At 38.8% G+C, this 19,879-nt stretch overlaps 1 protein-coding gene across 3 annotated transcripts in view; it reads left to right on the top strand.

Moving 5' to 3' along the window:
• Window positions 1-19,879, top strand: part of ADGRG6 (adhesion G protein-coupled receptor G6) — a 144,096-nt gene that overhangs the window by 91,706 nt on the left and 32,511 nt on the right. For all 3 annotated transcript variants that reach the window (XM_075267687.1, XM_075267686.1, XM_075267685.1), the window contains 4 exons: window positions 9,169-9,254; window positions 12,802-12,854; window positions 13,869-13,934; window positions 16,992-17,042. In XM_075267687.1, coding sequence (XP_075123788.1) covers window positions 9,169-9,254; window positions 12,802-12,854; window positions 13,869-13,934; window positions 16,992-17,042 — 256 coding nt within the window. The remainder of the gene's footprint in view (window positions 1-9,168; window positions 9,255-12,801; window positions 12,855-13,868; window positions 13,935-16,991; window positions 17,043-19,879) is intronic.

The raw sequence follows: 19,879 nt of genomic DNA, 5'->3' as shown, positions 1-19,879 counted from the left end.
CAGTAGAACCTTCAACTGCGGCACAAAACTCTCAGCCAAATTTGTTAGCCCTTTCACTATTAAGAAATCAAGTCACACACTTGTCTACAGAAAGTGTATCTTGTGATACTTTCTCCAGTTGTACCACGCTATACACCATAGTACCATCCCAATCAAATTTGCTTCTAGGAAGTCTACTGGCTCACAGAGCAAATATACACCATCTAACTACGTATAATATGCAAAGTCCCTTATATCCAACGCAAAGTCTTACAGAAGAGATGTTACCAACAAGATTGTTAGATTATGAAGGGTTATATAGTAGAGTCTTAAATGTAGATGTTTTACCCTCAAATAGGCAAAGGTTTCCTCAATCAGAAAGCAGCAGTGTTCTGAATTCAAGGCTAGCAGAGCATTACAATTTCATGACTTCAAGTTATGATGTCTCAGATCATCAGTGGAAATACTTTCTATTAGACAATGAAAAACCTAATATGAACTTAGAATTTTACATGGGAGGTCCAACTATTGACCCATTTTATACTTCTAGTGAAAACGTTAGCCCACATCCAACTGTTGACATCAATGGCAATGTTGGTGAAATAGAGTTTTCTGGTGAAGAAGATTTTTTGGAAGTCGAAAAGCTGTACTTGGTGTCCAGAGGCCATCGAGTTGAATTCAGTTCTACCAATGAAGGACTTTCACATATTAACACAGAATTAAACCTTGCCCCAACAAAGACTTTATTACAGTATTTGCCATCAATGTTTATTGTGCAGTCAGAAGGAAATAATAGCTTTATATCAAATTCATCTACCAGAAGCTACTTAGATAGAAGTTTAGAAAACTCAATGCAGTTAAAGATGTCTTCCCTGTTTTCCACAAGTGATGGTAGACTGGCCTCTGAAACTGATATTAGCCATTCCATGGATCGACACTTATTTCAACTATCCCTTACCAGTCAAACATCCTCTCTTGAGGCTAGCAAAGTCAAAGTTGTGCCATGCACAATCCAGGTTATCTTTAGTACAGACCAAAAGCAGCAAGAAAATCCACATCCAGAATTTGTTGAATCTCAGGGTACTTTGCGTACTAAAGATATGGCATACCCAGCAAGTGAGATCAGTATCTTGACTGCAAATAGTGATGACTCAATAAGTCAAACTGGTTTTTTCAGTCAGACAGGGCCATTAGAAGTAGGATACAGCAGTTATATCGCAACACCCCCACTTGAAGATGGCCACTTGTCAGCTGCGCCTCAAAGCCATTTAAAGAATGATGTTGAGCAGCTCTCAATGAATCCCACGATACCATCTGCAGACCCAACGACCCAGAGTGATGGAAATGCTGCTCAGATATCGCTTTTGACTACAAGCTCAATAATAAATTCAATGTGGAGCTATTGGATAATTCCAACCTTCTCTGATGTCCAAGGAAGGCCATCACTGGAAAAGAGTGAGCCATCACTGGAAAAGAGTGATCAAACCGAAATGTTAGCAAGCATGGAAAATATTCATCTTTCTGCAAGTATTGGGTCGGCCACTTTGGAATTTTCAAATACTTCAGTAACAGGACATTCACATCCGTCTACACTACAGGAAGATTATGTTAATGAAACTGGTCAAAAGTTTATTAGCGATGGACCATTTGATGCAATTACATTGGATCCACCAGGATGTTCTTGCAGCCATCTCTCTGAAGTTGCCTGTTTCTGTGGACAGGAGGTTAACAGCAGTATGTAGATGTATATTCATAGACTAGACGCTCCCTTTATGATAGTTTTACTTTTTGATAGAAATGTACAGTAGTATTAAATGTGGTAGTTGTAGAAAATTAGTATTAATATATAATAGTATTCAGAAAATCATTACAATACCCAAGATCGCATTAATTTTTTGATGGGGCATTTATCTAAGTGGCAAATCATGTTACTAATACTTATATTCAGAACATGGACATAGATATAAGTAGGAACAATATATGTTGTGAGTCTGTGATAAATCCCCCACTATTCTAACTCTCAAATTCATGAAAATACTCACAGGAGATTGCAAAATGTCTGGACAACATGTCAATTTTTACAAAATTGTGTATTTTATAGGTTATATTTCATGCTATATTATATACATAGAATACCATAGTTTTACAGTAGGGTAAAGATTTTGGAATGAGCTAAATGTCTATAAGAATCTCACAGATCCTCCACTACCAATTGCTTCAGATGTCCTTGCTCTTCTATACAATATAGTTGTAGTTCCTAATTTTTAGTCTTCAATACAGGTCTATTGAAATCTTGATTAGGAAAACTTTTACTATTGTCTTCTATTCTAGTACAATTCTTCTACTATTTATTCATAATAATAACATGAAATTACTGTCAGTCAGTTTTAGTTCTTAATTTTAGCATAGTTGGATCACATCTGAAATATAGCTTGAGTAAGGGTAATTGTATACTGTATCTGTATAGACAGATGGAGACATACTTGCCATACTTAAAGAGGACCTTTCATATCCTTGTGTTTTTATATACCAGTAGAAATTTGGCTTTCCCGTTATGTGCCCTGGGGAAAGAGCTATTGGTGCCGTTACCGATAGCTCTTCACCGTCAGAAGGGTATTCCTGACAGTCTAACTGGGAACGCCCCTCCTGACAGTCTGTCTGCTGCACTATCCTGTCAGAGGGGTCATTCCTTTACTGCCCAGCCATGAAGCTAAGACTAATCCACAAACTTTTACTGGGGGGGGGCAGGGTGAGTATAAAACTTTTTTGTGGGTGCTAAACCTCTGGTCTATAAGGACATGTGGGTGGTTTAGTGGTTTTCATCCCTGAAAGGGATAAGACTCCGCTGATGCTCTCCTAAGGCATGCATATATAACATATCAAAAGTCTTATGGGTACAGGAAAAAAAGTTTTAATAGTCTCTAGTAGGGCCTAGCATTTACAAAACCAATAAATCATCAAACGCTATTCTCCTTTACCCATTATTAAAACGACTCATGGGAATATGTACTCCATGCTAGAGTCAAATTGCCTTTGTATTTTTGTATCACATTTATTGCATGTACAGATATGCCTATGTTCGATTGAATCTGATATTTGCTGCATGAACTTACAATAAAAGTCATTAAAACTATTGGGAACTGCGCATTAGAGTCAGCAAAAGTTTAGGAAACGCATTAAAAGTCATATTAAACTTGGCTGCACCTATATATAACACCACTAGTTAGAAAATAGAAATAGTCACATACATGGATTGAAAATTAATTACAAAACTCACATGATTAATTAATCAAATCAGAGTTCCAATTAACTAAAAAAAAAAAAGTGTTCAAATTCTAAAAATAAAGATAGTGAAAAATAAGATGCTGTCTCACCTTCATCCCTTCATGATTTTTTTTTTTTGTATTAGGTTTACTTTTTTTTTTCAAAGTTTTAACATATATATATATATATATATATATATATATATATATATATATATAAATTAAGGTTTCTTAGATTAATATTTCTAGTAAATATCACATGTTGTATTCTAAGATCTAGTGTATTTTGTGACACTTCAACAACAGATAACTTTAGATGAATTTTTTTCTGAATGCTTAAAACCGATTCTGCACGTAATCCCTTTGGCCTATAGCAGGAATTCAATGCAAATAAACACACCTTCATAGCTTGATTTATAACTTTTTGTATACATTTCCGCTGTTTAGGAAAAAATGCAGCAAACAGCGTAAGAAAGATGTTTTATTTGTATTTACAAGGACCTTTGATGTACTTATGTTATTAAACAGTGGTGAGGTGTGTTCATACAGCCCAAAGCTTAGTACATAGTAGAAGAAATATTGATGCATTCACATACACTACTTGAGTCAATTTCGTAGATCTCTCCGCTTTACATATGACTATGCGTGACTAAATGTCATTTACATCTTAGCAGTAATACACTGACTTAAGAACTTAATTCATCATAATTACAGTCAAAATAAGAACCTTTCTGCACGTAAAAAAAACAAAAAAACTCCTTCCACGTAGTGAAAAAAAGACATCGCTTCAATAAAAAAGATGTGTGGAAACTCTCATGTTTTAAGAAGTGTCTATCAAGATGTTGTGAAGCTATAAAAGTAATGAGTAAACCAAAGCAAACACTTTTTGAATTCTATGGCTCTATGTATCAGGCCAAAATTAACAAAAATATCTTTAAATTAGCTCTTAAAATTAGGCAAACTCAACCTCAGATGAACAACAACAGATTCTACTGTTTCATCAGTTATTAAAAAAAAATATATATATATAAAGTCAAAATGGAAAAGTCACATGTGAAAACTCAGCCCACCCCATGAACCAATAGCTTGTAAAAACACCCGTTGCGACAATAACTTGAAGTAATTATTTTCGGAATGGCTTTAGCAGTGTCTCACATTGTTCTGGAAGAACTTCGTCCAACTCTTCTTTACACTCTTGGTTCAGATCATTCAGGGTTGTGGTCGTTTGTTTATACCTCTCTTAAGGTCCCACAACAGTCATTGAGTTGAGTTGAGGTCTGAACATTGACTGGAATATCGCAACACTTTGATGCCCGTCTTTTTTGAGCCATTCTGTTTCCTGGTGTGAATTTCCTGTTGGATGTCCCCGCTTCAGTCAAATTTTAATTGTTGGATACATGGCCTCACAGTTGACATTAGAATCCTGTGGTTTACAGTGGAGTTTATGGTTGATTCAATAACTGCAAGGTGCCAAGTTCCTGCGGCTACAAAACAAGGATATATCAGCATGCTTCTAACATTGTGCTTAAGTCTTGGTATGAAGTGGTCTTGTTTAATTTTGTAAATGCAAGATGTGCTGCCATGTTCTTAAAAAGAAAAAGCTTTCTCTTGACAACCCTTCCAAACTAGCCATACTTGTTCGGTGTTCTCTAATTTTACTGTCATGAACTTGAACATTTTTTGCAATACCACTGAGCATTACACAGTTGAATCTTGAGACGTATTTGCTGGAATGCCCACTCCTGGGAAGATTGTCAACTGTTTTGAATATTTTCCACTTGCAAGTCATTTTTCACATTGTAGAATTATGGACTGTATATTGCTTGGAGATGATTTTACACTAACACTTCCCATATTGATGGAAAGCAATAAGATTCTCATCATTGCTGATGTCTTTGCTCCCTGGCATTGTGTTAACATATTCCTGAATCCTCTAGACCAGCAAACTGCCAAAATTTCCAGTTTAATAGAGATGGTCGCACTATTTACTCTCTTATTCCCCATGGAAGCAGTAAGGTTGTACTAACAGTGTAACTAAACTTTTTGAACAACTTTTGATTTTTTTGGTAGAATTTCTCTCATTAATATATTTTGTAATATAGTTTAACAGATTTTGGCTCCTCTATGTTCATTCATGTAATTTTCAATCTTTCCTTTGACTCTCTATTGAGAGCTGTCCACTGCTTCTGATTGTGTATGGTGTATGGACTGGTGAATATAAGGGTGGAGGAGGGTCACTTCAAACGGCTATTCCTCAGGCATTATACAATGTAGAAACTTGCTTTTGGTGTCCTATGAAGGAGGGGATTCTTACTCTAATGATGCAGTTATACCTGTATGATTTCTAGAGATATCAGTGGTTGAAAGTACAGTCAGGATTGAGATATGTATAGCAGCAACTGGATACAAATAATGCAATTTGGACTGTGTTTTTAACCAGTGATATCTCTGGAAAGTATGCAGGTAGAACTAGTACGAGAACTTCTACATTTATAATGCCTGGGATATAGCCATTCGAAGTGACTCTCCCTCACCCTTATTGTTTCTTCACTTCAAACAGCCCTGTATTCCATACACAATGGCAAAATAAGAAGCAGGAGACTGCTTTCAATGGAGAAGCAAGGGGAAAAGGGAAAAAATTGAAGATTTCACGAAAGGAGCCAAAATTTGCACTAAACTATATTAATTTTTTTTATTAATAACACCAAATGTTTCTGCAGTTGTGCAGTTTTTTTTTAGTTTTTGGTAAATAATGAAATGACAAGATCTGTAATGCGTTGTTCATCTGACAATCTACAATTGTACCTGATTTGTAAAGCCATAGAACTCAAAGACGGTGTGTTTTGTTTTTCTCATGACTAGGGTTGAGCGATCCGGATCGGAAAAGATCAGACTCCGATCGGCGATCGAGTAAATTTCACGATCGTGATCAGAATTCCGACCCGATCTTTTCCAGCGGGATCAAGATCGGAGGTTATTTCAAGATCGGTTCAACCCTAAAAGTGACTTTTCCCATAGAGAACCATTGACTAGGGTTGAGGATCGGGATCGGAAAAGATCGGATTCCGATCAGTGGTCGAGCAAATTTCACGATCGAGATCGGGATCAAGATCGACTGGAGAATGATCGGAAATTGGATTTTAAAATCGATCTTGAAATCTGAAGATTGGCTCAACCCTACACATGACTGTAACTAGCACACTTACCAATTGCAGACCTGTAGAATCAAACAAGGAAAGGAAACTATCTGGAAATAGATTGTAGAAGAATAAATTGTCAAACACAGCACTCGCTGGTATTGTTCAGGCCCATTCACATACATTGTACTTAGCAATAATAACTCTCACAGCCCATGGATATGACTGTTCTGAAAAAAAGCAGAAATTGTATTCCAGTCTTATACTATCTCTGTAAGTTTAGGTAGAATAAGTAGATACCAACTGGCAACCATGTCACATGATTCAAGTTGTTTTTCTTGTTTCTTATTGAGTGACATTTCAGTAGAATTAAATACAAAATGTGTGCAACATTGGCAAGGCTACTAGGGCTTCTCTTCACATATATTGGAGTGCAACCTAGAAGGCAACCTTTGATAATGTTAAACTCTCTGCCAATTCCAGTTCTTAGTATATGTTAATAGCTGCCACTCCACTAATTCCATAGCAGTTGAATTTTTTTCTCTAGCCCCCCCCCCCCTGCCATTACTGAGCACAAAAGCTCGGTTATCTCTGGTGTCTGATGAGCTAATTCAACTCTGTAATGTCAGGTGGGGGGCATGATTCACAGTCAGTGTCAGAACTAAGTAGCACACCCCTTGTCTGCTTCTGCCTGACTCTTCCTTTTTGACACTACAGTCTAAATAGCAAATTAAGCACTAAAGCTTATGACACTGATTGCTCAGGAATGGTGTGGGCTGTAAAAAAAAAAATTCCAACTGTGCCAGATTTATATTTTTTTTCTTTCTTTTTTATGTAGATTGTCAGCCCCATATAGGGATCACAATGTACATTTATTTTTCTATCAGTACGTGTTTGTAGAATGGGAGGAAATCCACGCAAACACGGGGAGAACATACAAAATCCTTGCAGATGTTGTTTCTGGCGGGATCCGAACCCAGAACTCCAGCGCTGCAAGACTGCAGTGCTAACTACTGAGCCACCATGTTGTCCCAATTAATTGATTTATAGAGCTGGACTTGATGGTGGTGGTGCATGTCCTCTATAAGCTCAGCTAAGGCAGTAGCTAATATGCAACAATTGTACAAGTAACACAACAATACTTTTCTAAGTCATATTTTTACCCAGGCTTTTGATCTAGGAATTAAAAGAAAAGAAAATATGTTTTTTATTTGTTCTCTGTCTCTAGTCAACCATTGTACTAAAAGATATAACATGACATAAATTAATAGTAATAGTTTATTAGATTGCCACATGTTGGGTCATTCTTTGCAGTCTCCTGAAAGTATACAATCTTGTGTTATTTATTTTATACTAATACTTGATGATGCCATTGAATTGATGCCATCTAGTGTAATAAACGTAGTGTCACAGATTTTATTCATCGGAATCTCATGGTGATGTAACAGAAGTAAAGGAAATATCATTTCTAGGTCTTGAAGTTAAAAGAAAATCACTAAGAAATGAAATAAATAGAAAAGATGCAGTTGAGGCGTCTCAAACATTGTTTTATTTGGCTTCCTTCCAAACAAAATATGCTTGTAAAAACACTTGAGAGGTTGACGTGGATTACGAGTCAGAGCAGTTTACTTGCTCTTTTGTGGTACTCTTTCTAAGTCTTCTATAAGTATACCAGCAGTTAAGGGGAAATGATTAAAGTTCCAAAGTAGATACAATAGTCTTTAGGAACCAGGAACAACATAGACTTGGTTCTTCGTCATATTGTATCTACATATTCAATGTTGGTGATCTGCTTAAATTCCTAAATGGCTAGACTTTGACGGCTGCAGAAATAGATAACACAAAAAAATACATTACAGAGATATTATTGCCATTTTTCCAATAGTAAGACAACATAGTTTACAAATATTGTGTCCATGTGGCAATACTGAATATACGTCTTGTAGAAACCAATAAGAGTTCAGCTCTCACCCTATTAAAGTGCTGGATTCTGGGTCTCAATCTACTGAATGAGCGAGTGTCTTGTCCTCTCTACATATTTCCCATGACCCTTGGGTGAATTATCCTTGTTTGCTATAAGGGCAGTTCCCCAGGGCAAGGGATTATCAAAGGGATGGAAGGCTCAGCTTCCCTTTCTCCAAGGGTCTCCATTGTGATCACATGATGTGGCTTTGTAGTATGCATACTCTTGTGATATACTCAGACACTATAATGAAACCAGAAAAAATATTTGATATTATGGAATTTTATTACCCTATTTACCCTATTTCCTAAGATTTTTGTGGTCTTACACACATATATTTTATTCACTTCCAAATGCTCTTTTAGTGTCAGAATGAGAATTCCCAGTAGACCATGGGACCAGCTAAGCCATGTACTGTCAGGGACAAGACTATTCCCTTATTCTGTAGAACAGACTGTCCTGGTGGCCATATATCTCGAATACACTTATCAGTTAAATATAACCCAATGTAAGGCCTTGAAATACTATCCTCTTTGATGTATGTTAATTTTTCTATAGACAGTAAGAACTAGTTCTTGCAAAGGTACAGCCATAAGCTATCCTATAACAGCAATGTGTTCTCATAGTGCTCAATTAACCCTTTTTATACCTATAGAAGCTTTTCATATAGTTTATATTTCCAATTACTAACATTGTGTCAAAAGCAAATAGCAGTAGCTTCACCAATCTTAATGGTACAATGATCAGAGATTTACTAATGTCATAACAGCTCCATGTCTATTCAGTATATGCAAAGTATTGACTTGTTTTTCATGTTTTTATACAGGTGGGACATTTTACAGGATTTCAATAACTGTGGTCAGTGATGCTAGATATGATGAATCAAAAGTCCAAAGCTTAGTATCAAGCTGGGTAAGTTTACATGTCATTTACAGATGTGTATGCAGTACATTATATTAACATCACTTCTTAATGTAGTTCCTTATGGTTCGGATATTTAGAATTTTCATGATTTCAAAGGTTTTTTTTTACTTAAAATGACATGTTAGTTTCACATTTTTGCAAATATTACAAAAATTACGAAAAAACTTACTATAAAGTTTACAATTAATATTTCATTTTTAAAGGGCGGGGGAGATTCTTTGCTAAAATGTAGTTGAGTTCCCTCTTAACTGCTTTACAGCTTTATTAAGGGCTTCGATTTACCATGAAATCATTTTAACACAATATTTCCACATGCAAGCAAAACCCTTGAAATGCACCAAATCTAATCATACCTAGACACATATAGGATAGCTAGACACATATAGGATACCTAGACACATATATTATACCTAGACACATATAGGATACCTAGAGACATATAGGATAGCTAACACATATAGGATACCTACAGACATATAGGATAGCTAGATACATATAGGATAGCTAGACACATATAGGATACCTAGACACATATATTATACCTAGACACATATAGGATACCTAGAGACATATAAGATACCTAGAGACATATAGGATAGCTAACACATATAGGATACCTACAGACATATAGGATACCTAGACACATATAGGATAGCTAGACACATATAGGATAGCTAGACACATATAGGATACCTAGAGACATATAGGATACCTAGACACATATAGGATACCTAGACACATATAGGATAGCTAGACACATATAGGATAGCTAGACACATATAGGATACCTAGAGACATATAGGATACCTAGACACATATAGGATACCTAGACACATATAGGATAGCTAGACACATATAGGATAGCTAGACATATATAGGATACCTGGACACATATAGGATAGCTAGACACATATAGGATACCTAGACACATATAGGATAGCTAGACACATATAGGATATCTAGACACATATAGGATACCTAGACACAAACAGTCCTATGAAAAAGTTTGGGCACCCCTATTAATCTTAATCATTTTTAGTTCTAAATATTTTGGTGTTTATAACAGCCATTTCAGTTTGATATATCTAATAACTGATGGACACAGTAATATTTCAGGATTGAAATGAGGTTTATTGTACTAACAGAAAATGCGCAATATGCATTAAACCAAAATTTGACCGGTGCAAAAGTATGGGCACCTCAACAGAAAAGTGACATTAATATTTAGTAGATCCTCCTTTTGCAAAGATAACAGCCTCTAGTCGCTTCCTGTAGCTTTTAATCAGTTCCTGGATCCTGGATGAAGGTATTTTGGACAAACAATTCAAGTTCAGTTAAGTTAGATGGTCGCCGAGCATGGACAGTCCGCTTCAAATCATCCCACAGATGTTCAATGATATTCAGGTCTGGGGACTGGGATGGCCATTCCAGAACATTGTAATTGTTCCTCTGCATGAATGCCTGAGGATTTGGAGCAGTGTTTTGGATCATTGTCTTGCTGAAATATCCATCCCCGGCGTAACTTCAACTTCGTCACTGATTCTTGAACATTATTCTCAAGAATCTGCTGATACTGAGTGGAATCCATGCGACTCTCAACTTTAACAAGATTCCCGATGCCGGCATTGGCCACACAGCCCCAAAGCATGATGGAACCTCCACCAAATTTTACAGTGGGTAGCATGTGTTTTTCTTGGAATGCTGTTTCTTTTTGGACGCCATGCATAACGCCTTTTATTTATAACCAAACAACTCAATTTTTGTTTCCAAAATGAAGCTGCCTTGTCCAAATGTACTTTTTCATACCTCAGGCAACTCTATTTGTGGCGTACGTGCAGAAACGGCTTCTTTCTCATCACTCTCCCATACAGCTTCTATTTGTGCAAAGTGCGCTGTATAGTTGACCGATGCACAGTGACACCATCTGCAGCAAGATGATGCTGCAGCTCTTTGGAGGTGGTCTGTGGATTGTCCTTGACTGTTCTCACCATTCTTCTTCTCTGCCTTTCTGATATTTTTCTTGGCCTGCCACTTCTGGGCTTAACAAGAACTGTCCCTGTGGTCTTCCATTTCCTTACTATGTTCCTCACAGTGGAAACTGACAGGTTAAATCTCTGAGACAACTTTTTGTATCCTTCCCCTGAACAACTATGTTGAACAATCTTTGTTTTCAGATCATTTGAGAGTTGTTTTGAGTAGCCCATGATGCCACTCTTCAGAGGAGATTCAAATAGGAGATCAACTTGCAATTGGCCACCTTAAATACCTTTTCTTATGATTGGATACATCTGGCTATGAAGTTCAAAGCTCACTGAGGTTACAAAACCAATTTTGTGCTTCAGTAAGTCAGTAAAAAGTAGTTAGGAGAATTCAAATCAATAAAATGATAAGGGTGCCCATACTTTTGCACCGGTCAAATTTTGGTTTAATGCATATTGCACATTTTCTGTTAGCACAATAAACCTCATTTCAATCCTGAAATATTACTGTGTCCATCAGTTATTAGATATATCAAACTGAAATGGCTGTTGCAAACACCAAAATATTTAGAACAAAAAATGATTAAGATTAATAGGGGTGCCCAAACTTTTTCATAGGACTGTATAGGATAGCTAGAATAAAACTTATAACAGATAATTTATCTACTACTTTTAAATACTTGTAAATACTATTTCTCAAAAATATACCCCTGGCAGTACTTGAACAGTCAACGTTAGTTATGCCCATAACTGGCCAGATATGGCGGCATTGATGGAAAAATGATTGCTTGAACACTTAAAATCTGGAGTTAAAGAGCACAAGTAATAAAAATGACTATATATTTAGTATTACCATAATCATACCAGTGCATAGACTAAAAAAAAAACCAAAAAAAAAAAAAAAAACCTATCTGCACCAAATCCAGTGGTCCTTAATACTAAATAGGCTTAGTGATGCAGAGGTTAAAAAGACAACTTGTCATACATAACCCTTCCAGGCTATGCATAAAACAGTATATCAGATTTGCCTTAGGTAGTATTTTTGCATCATGATGAATGTGGGTTGGTTTACTGTAGTTCTCTTAGGACATCATTATAGCTGAGATAGTAGTGAATCGGGGAACTTCGGCTTCCTGCTCTACCATTGAGTTTTAGGGTAATGGGGAAAGATCAGTGTTACTTTATTTACTAACTGGGGCATTTTACTGTGTGGGGTATACACAGTGAGGAATAGGAGAAGAAATAGGAACTGAGTGCCTAGTGTGGGATGGAGTCAGGCTCTGGTGCAAAGTGAAGAGGCATATGCTTCCATTTTCAGATTTCCATCTTGCTTCTCTGTTACTAGAACTTAATATCAAGCTGTGAACAGCCATTTTCATAGATGGGAGACACCTAGAGGAGATGAAAGCACTTTATCAAATAGAAAGCAATACTTTTGATAAATAGAATATATTGACATTTTGACAGTGATCCAGTGGGCTATCAAATGAGACCAAATTTCTTGAAAAGACAGTGACCATTTAATGTAGTGACTAAATTTTGCTTTTTTTTTTCAGCTGAATGTCACATTCCGGAACTGGAACTTCACTGTTTTTGTTGTAAATATTAGGTAAGCGTTAATTTTTTTGGTCGAAGGGCTACCACTACACAGTGCTATACTATACAATATAATATTTATATACTATATTAAAACATGATGTTTATACATAGCATACATCTTTGAACGAGGCATCAAGGAGAGGGGGGAAATTTAATGTGTTATAATACAGCCCGAGGCTATGTTTAAGTTTATGTTTGAGTACCCAACATCTACCTTACCCTTATGGCGGATCTCGGGAAAGGGTTAAACAGACAATATTGGAAACTGTCCACACAGTAATCTATAATTGTGCTAATTGTCCACACAGTTTTATTTTATGCAGGTAATTTTTTACAGGCTATTTTTCATCAAGCCAATTACGTTTTTAGCCAGGCACACCACCCATACATTTTTATTCCGATTCTGTGCTTTTCACCTCCGCTGCCACATTGTTGACATGATAAAGGCATTTCCAGAATAATTTCCAGAGTTCTAACAAAACATGTTCCAGAATTATTTTATGTGGAATCCAAGTATTTACAAATCAGACGTGTCAAGGGAGCTGAGGGGTTTTGTTTAAGTAGGGGTAACTTTACATTTGTTACTATTGTAAAAAATTGGCGCAATTATCAACCTGCACATCTACACTTGTTTTACCTGCAGCAGCCACTAAAGGAGAAGTGTGGTATTACATGGTGTCTGCTCATATTAATAGATGACTGGTACATTGTTGCATTGAGTCTACCAGAGCAGAAGTCAATCTTTATGACTTTGGTTCATGAAGAAAAGTTATAAGCAAATAATTACTCTTGTGTAGCCCATACACACTAATGTAGTGCCTTAAAGTAACAAATAGGCAAGGACTGTCATGAGAGACCAAAAGTAATCTTTAATCGAGATTATAAAATTATGGGAATATTATACTCCGGTTATACCGTTATTTATTTCAATGTTTAAAGTATTGTTTAATGAATTTTTACCTGCAAAAAAATGAGAACTTATGCACAAAAGATCATTTGGCTGTCATTTTCTTCCCTTTTCTAGCATTATAGCCATAAATGACGTAAATGTGCGGCACGCCAGAGATGTACAGTCAGTGATCAATAACGGGTAAGTAAGATAAAGCAGCATTTGGGTTCATTATTGGTTCTCCTTGCATAGACCTTTCCTGCTGGTATAGAGTTATAGACCAAGCAATGCTTCCTGGGAACAAAGGTTGCAGATTAGATTTCCTCTTGGATGATTCCTGGATGTCAGACTCCAACCGATCACAAGGGGACAGTTTCATGGTACACCCCCCCCCCCTTGCTTACCCCTTCTGACCACTGCTATCTTGAACGATGAAAGATGACCTTTATCATCATGACAGCAGTTCAGTTATATATCTATTGTCTTTTATCTCTGCCAATGCTCTTCTCCTGAAGGCCAGGTACAGTAGATTTCCTACAGGCATTACTACTGTCTTGCATCTGGACTTTTGGAGAGGAGTGGCTTCAGATGTTGTAGTGTTGAGCCACAGACTTCAGCATTTTCGCGATGGGAGATAGGGTCTGTATTTGCCTTGGAAGCTGCTCGGTATGCCTCTGATGCGAAGGATAGGCTATCAATATTTTATAAATAGTGCATGCCAGGGCCGCCATCAGGAATTTTGGGGCCCCATACAGCCTACGTGTCTGGGCCCCCCCACGTGACAAATTTAGCCCCGCCCACTTTTCTGTTGACCCCGCCCATTCATTTTTCATGTGCTCCCACACAGTATAATCCTCCTACAGTCACCTGTAAATTATATACCCCCCCATCTCTCCCCCAGTTTCATATACACCCTTCCTCTGCCCCCAGTTTCATGTCCCCCCGTCTCTGCCCCATTGTCATGCCGTTCCCCCCTCATCTGCCCCAGTGTCATGCCATTCTCCCCCCCCTTCATCTGCCCCAGTGTCATGCTGTTCTCCCCCCTCCTTCATCCCAGTGTCATGCCATTGTCCCCCCTACATCTGCCCCAGTGTCATGTCATGTCATTCCCCCCCCCTTCATCCCAGTGTCATGCCATGCTCTCCCCACCCCCTTCATTTTCCACAGTGCCATGCCGTTCCCCCCCTCCCCTTCATTTGCCTCCTGTTTCATGGGCCCCTTCACTTACCTCTTCCATCGCTTCGTGTCACCCGCCGCTCCGCTCTCACGCCACTGAAATAATTTAGGCGCAATGTGATGATGTCATCACATCGCGCCTACAGACGCCGAAGCCGGACAGCAGCGTTTAAAGAAGGAGCTGAGCTGTCACAGCTCCTGCTTTAATCGCGTAAGTATTCAGCTCATCGGCGTCCGACGGACGCCGATCAGCTGAAATCGGGACCGGCAAGTGCTGGGGCGGGCAAGTGCCGGGGGCCCCAAGAGGCTCTGTGGGCCCCGGCACTTGCCCGACTATGCCCTGCGCTGACGCCGGCCCTGAATGACTGGTGCAGGCGCCAGGAGGCCGGCACACGGTGGGGGGCCAAAACCGGGCCCCCACCAGTTTTCAATTTGGCCGGGCCCCTGACGCCAGTACCAGTAATACTGGCCTATCGGCGGCCCTGGTGCATGCAATGTCTCATGTAATCACTTCAATGCATTATCATGACATTATACCTAAAGCCTTGAAAGTCTTCTTTGGTTCTTAACTTGAAGACATATTTCCAATTGACGGCACAGGTAAGGACTTGTTCACACGGGGCAAGAGGGGGCAGATTTTGGTGCTGAATCCACGTCATAATCCGACCCCACACAATAGAGGTCTATGTAGACCACTAGCGAGCTGCCCTTTTTACAGGCGGATTCTGCGGCTGATTCAGCCGCGCCGTCCGCCTCGCGGCAGCACCCTCCAGACTTGGCCCATTCATTTGGGGCTTCTCCGGAGCAGGAAGCCACAACTGTTGGAAGCCACGACAGTTGTGTCAGGCGCGTTTTGGTCCTATTCTGAAGCGGCTTCCCGCGTCAAAATCAGGACCAAAATACGCTATCCAGTGCCCTGTGTGAATGGGGCCTAAGATAGGACACAACATGGGCTTTTAAGATTTAACATAGCAGGATTTGAAACAAAGTTATACTGAATCTTTTACTCTTAATTGGATAAAGGACTACCAAAGACTAGGAGATAAACAAAGAGTTAAAACATAACTTTTCTTAAATATGTATAAAAGTTATATTTTAATTATTTTCTTCAGGGCACCCTTTTTGTGTATACTAAATCTTTTGCCACATAACTATACCAATATACTTGCATACTCCCAGTGTGTAACATCCCGCAGATTGGATGGCATTTTCAATGTGACAGTTTCCTATAAGTAATATACACTACTTGCAAAGTCTCTTTTAAGACTAAGACTATGCAATATATGGATTATATACCTAGATTACAACTAAAATAATATTTTAAGTAAACTTTAAAATGGTGTCTGACGGTAAATATAATTACCTTAATCTGTATTTAATTAAAGGTAGGAACACCAAATACGTGTAAACTGTGTAATGGTATTTCCAAGCCATTAAAATAGTATAAAGGGTAGTAGAAAGGTAGTTCTTTATGGGAAAGTCTAAGTGTTATGCATTGCATTTGTAAATGATGTGTGCATTTGACCACAAACAAACTCAAGTTGTCAAAACAAGGGAACATATCTAATGGTTCTCATTTTGACTTTACTGCTTTGATTATAGTAACAATGTAGGATTTGTCATCCATGTTGTTGCTTAAATTAAGATCATATGCGAACACTTAGAAGGACTTGTAATCAGCTCTGGGCCATTGCAACGTGTGTTTGCGCTATAATGGTAACAGCTGTATTGCATAATGCTTCTCCGCTAAATATACCATATAATATATTCCCATAGCTAGCGTAATTGTTACTCATACAGAATTGTGTGTGGAGGAAAAATGCATTTTTCTATGCAAAATATCATTGACCATTCATGTTAATTCTATTCTAAGAAATACGCACAGACAATTTAAGATATCGGCTCTGGCTCATATGTAACATATGTCACTTTTTGATTCTTTTTATAATTTGTTTTGACAAATATGAAAAGAATAACAAATTATTCTAATCTTTAAAAAATCTATTTTACTTGCCTATGATCAGAGCAAGATTCATACACATACACCTAATATGACTTGTGAATGCTTTATTTTCCTTTTAGCAACAACCTTGAGAGATTTGCTAGAGCTGCAGAAGACAACAAAAATCAAAGGTAAATTTGCAAATGGAAGCGACATCTAAGATATAAGATAACAAGCAGGATACATAGTATAATCACAGTTATACTATTAGGGTTAAAAGTTTTTTTTCTGTTTGATATAGGGTGTGTTTGTATAGGGTGGATTGGCTTTTGTGTCGGAAAATGCAGGTAAAATAAGGGTGGAGAGGACACTCCAAACAGTTAGATCTTGGGCATTATAACACATAGAAACGCGCTTCTGTTGTAGGAAAGAGGAGATTATCATCTTCCATATGACAAGTATGCAGGTCCATCTATATTATTTCCAGAGATATCATTTGAAATACAGTCAGACTTGGGGTATTTATGCTGCAACTACTCCCAATTAGAGTTGAGCGAATTGGCTAGCAACAAGCCCAATTCATCCTATATCTTCCAAATATTTTTTTTTTTTTTAACAAAAAATTTGGGATTTTTCTTATAAGGAAAATGTTTGTTCTCATACTGTGTTAGCCAGTGGGTAAGCAATATAAAAAAAACAAAAAACTTGATAGTCTTCAGTAGTTGATACCTTTTTAATGGCTAACTAATAATGATGACAGATTACAACATTTCAGAACTCTAGGCTCCTTTCTCAAGTAAATTTATTAGTTAACCATTAAAAAGGTATCAACTACTGAAGACTATCAGGATTTTTCTTAAGCACACTAAAATGGCCCGAATCAATTTGCGATAAATTACTATATTTTGGGGTCTCTTCTAAAAGGAGCTTTCTCTGAGTTCCCATGTCCTCGCAGAGGCCCATCTTCAGAATCTTTAGAGGTTCGGCTATAATTCTGATTGGGTTTTCAACTGATCATATCTCTGATAACAAACAGGTAGTACAACCAGGGGCATAACTACCGTGGTAGCAGCAGTAGCAGCTGCCACAGGGCCCGGGCCATTAGGGGGCCCGGTGACAGCCGCTACCGCTGCGGTTTTTTTTTTTAAGTCCGTTACGGACCCTATTCACTTGCAGATTCTGGCTGGGCCGGGATTGGCAAGTGACACCGCGGGGCCCACAGAGGCTATCATTATACTCGGGGGTCTTTGCTGACCCCCGAGTATAATGATCGGCGGACCGGAGAGGTAAGGTAACATAAAAAACAGTGTTACTTACCTCTCCACTATCCTGCCAGGCCTCCGTCATTTGTGTCTGACGTCTCTGACGTCACATGACCCAGGCCAGCTTCCCGGGTCATGTGACGTCTGACGTCATTAAAGCTGGTCAAGAGCGGCGGCCGACAGGAACAGGTAAGCAACTGCTTCTGTTCTTTTAATGGATTTAATCCCCCGGGTCTCCGATTATTATACTCTGGGGTCTTTTCAGACCCCAGAGTATAATAAATGTTTATAGGTGTCCACAGTGGGACATATGGGGACACTATAGGGGTTAATACTGTGTGCAGGGGCCACTATAGGGGTTAATACTGTGTGTAGGGGACACTATAGGGGTTAATACTGTGTGCAGGGGACACTATAGGGGTTAATACTGTGTGTGCATTGGACACTATAGGGGTTAATACTGTGTGTGCATTGGACACTATAGGGGTTAATACTGTGTGCATTGGACACTATAGGGGTTAATACTGTGTGTGCATTGGACACTATAGGGGTTAATACTGTGTGTGCATTGGACACTATAGGGGTTAATACTGTGTGCATTGGACACTATAGGGGTTAATACTGTGTGTGCATTGGACACTATAGGGGTTAATACTGTGTGTGCAGGGGACACTATTGGGGATAATACTGTGTGTACAGGGGACACTATTGAGGATAATACTGTGTGTGCATTGGACACTATAGGGGTTAATACTGTGTGTGCAGGGGACACTATTGGGGATAATACTGTGTGTGCATTGGACACTATAGGGGTTAATACTGTGTGCATTGGACACTATAGGGGTTAATACTGTGTGTGCAGGGGACACTATTGGGGATAATACTGTGTGTGCATTGGACACTATAGGGGTTAATACTGTGTGCATTGGACACTATAGGGGTTAATACTGTGTGCAGGGGACACTATAGGGGTTAATACTGTGTGTGCAGGGGACACTATTGGGGATAATACTGTGTGTGCAGGGGACACTATAGGGGTTAATACTGTGTGTGCAGGGGACACTATTGGGGATAATACTGTGTGTGCAGGGGACACTATTGGGGATAATACTGTGTGTGCAGGGGACACTATAGGGGTTAATACTGTGTGTGCATTGGACACTATAGGGGTTAATACTGTGTGTGCAGGGGACACTATTGGGGATAATACTGTGTGTGCAGGGGACACTATAGGGGTTAATACTGTGTGTGCAGGGGACACTATTGGGGATAATACTGTGTGTGCAGGGGACACTATAGGGGCTAATACTGTGTGTGCAGGAGACACTATTGGGATAATATTGTGTGTGCAGGGGACACTATAGGGGTTAATACTGTGTGTGCAGGGGACACTATTGGGGATAATACTGTGTGCAGGGGCCACTAATGGACATAATACTGTGTGCAGGGCTTACTAAGGGACATAATAGAGTGCTGAGGAGGGGGTCAGTCGAGGTCTTCGGCATCGGTTTGGGGAGGGGGGCCCCATGTCAAAAGTTCGCCACGGGGCCCCGCCATTCCTAGTTACGCCACTGGCTATCATTATACTCGGGGGTCTTTGCTGGCCCCCGAGTATAATGATCGGCAGACCGGAGAGGTAAGGTAACATAAAAAACAGTGTTACTTACCTCTCCACTATCCTGCCAGGCCTCCGTCATTTGTGTCTGACGTCTCTGACGTCACATGACCCAGGCCAGCTTCCCGGGTCATGTGAAGTCTGACGTCAT

This window comes from Leptodactylus fuscus, chromosome 3 (genome assembly GCF_031893055.1).
Source record: "Leptodactylus fuscus isolate aLepFus1 chromosome 3, aLepFus1.hap2, whole genome shotgun sequence".
In the NCBI taxonomy this organism is placed as follows: Eukaryota; Metazoa; Chordata; class Amphibia; order Anura; family Leptodactylidae; genus Leptodactylus; species Leptodactylus fuscus.
The sequence above is the reverse complement of the archived record's forward strand: the minus strand, read 5'-3'. Positions and strand labels throughout refer to the sequence as shown.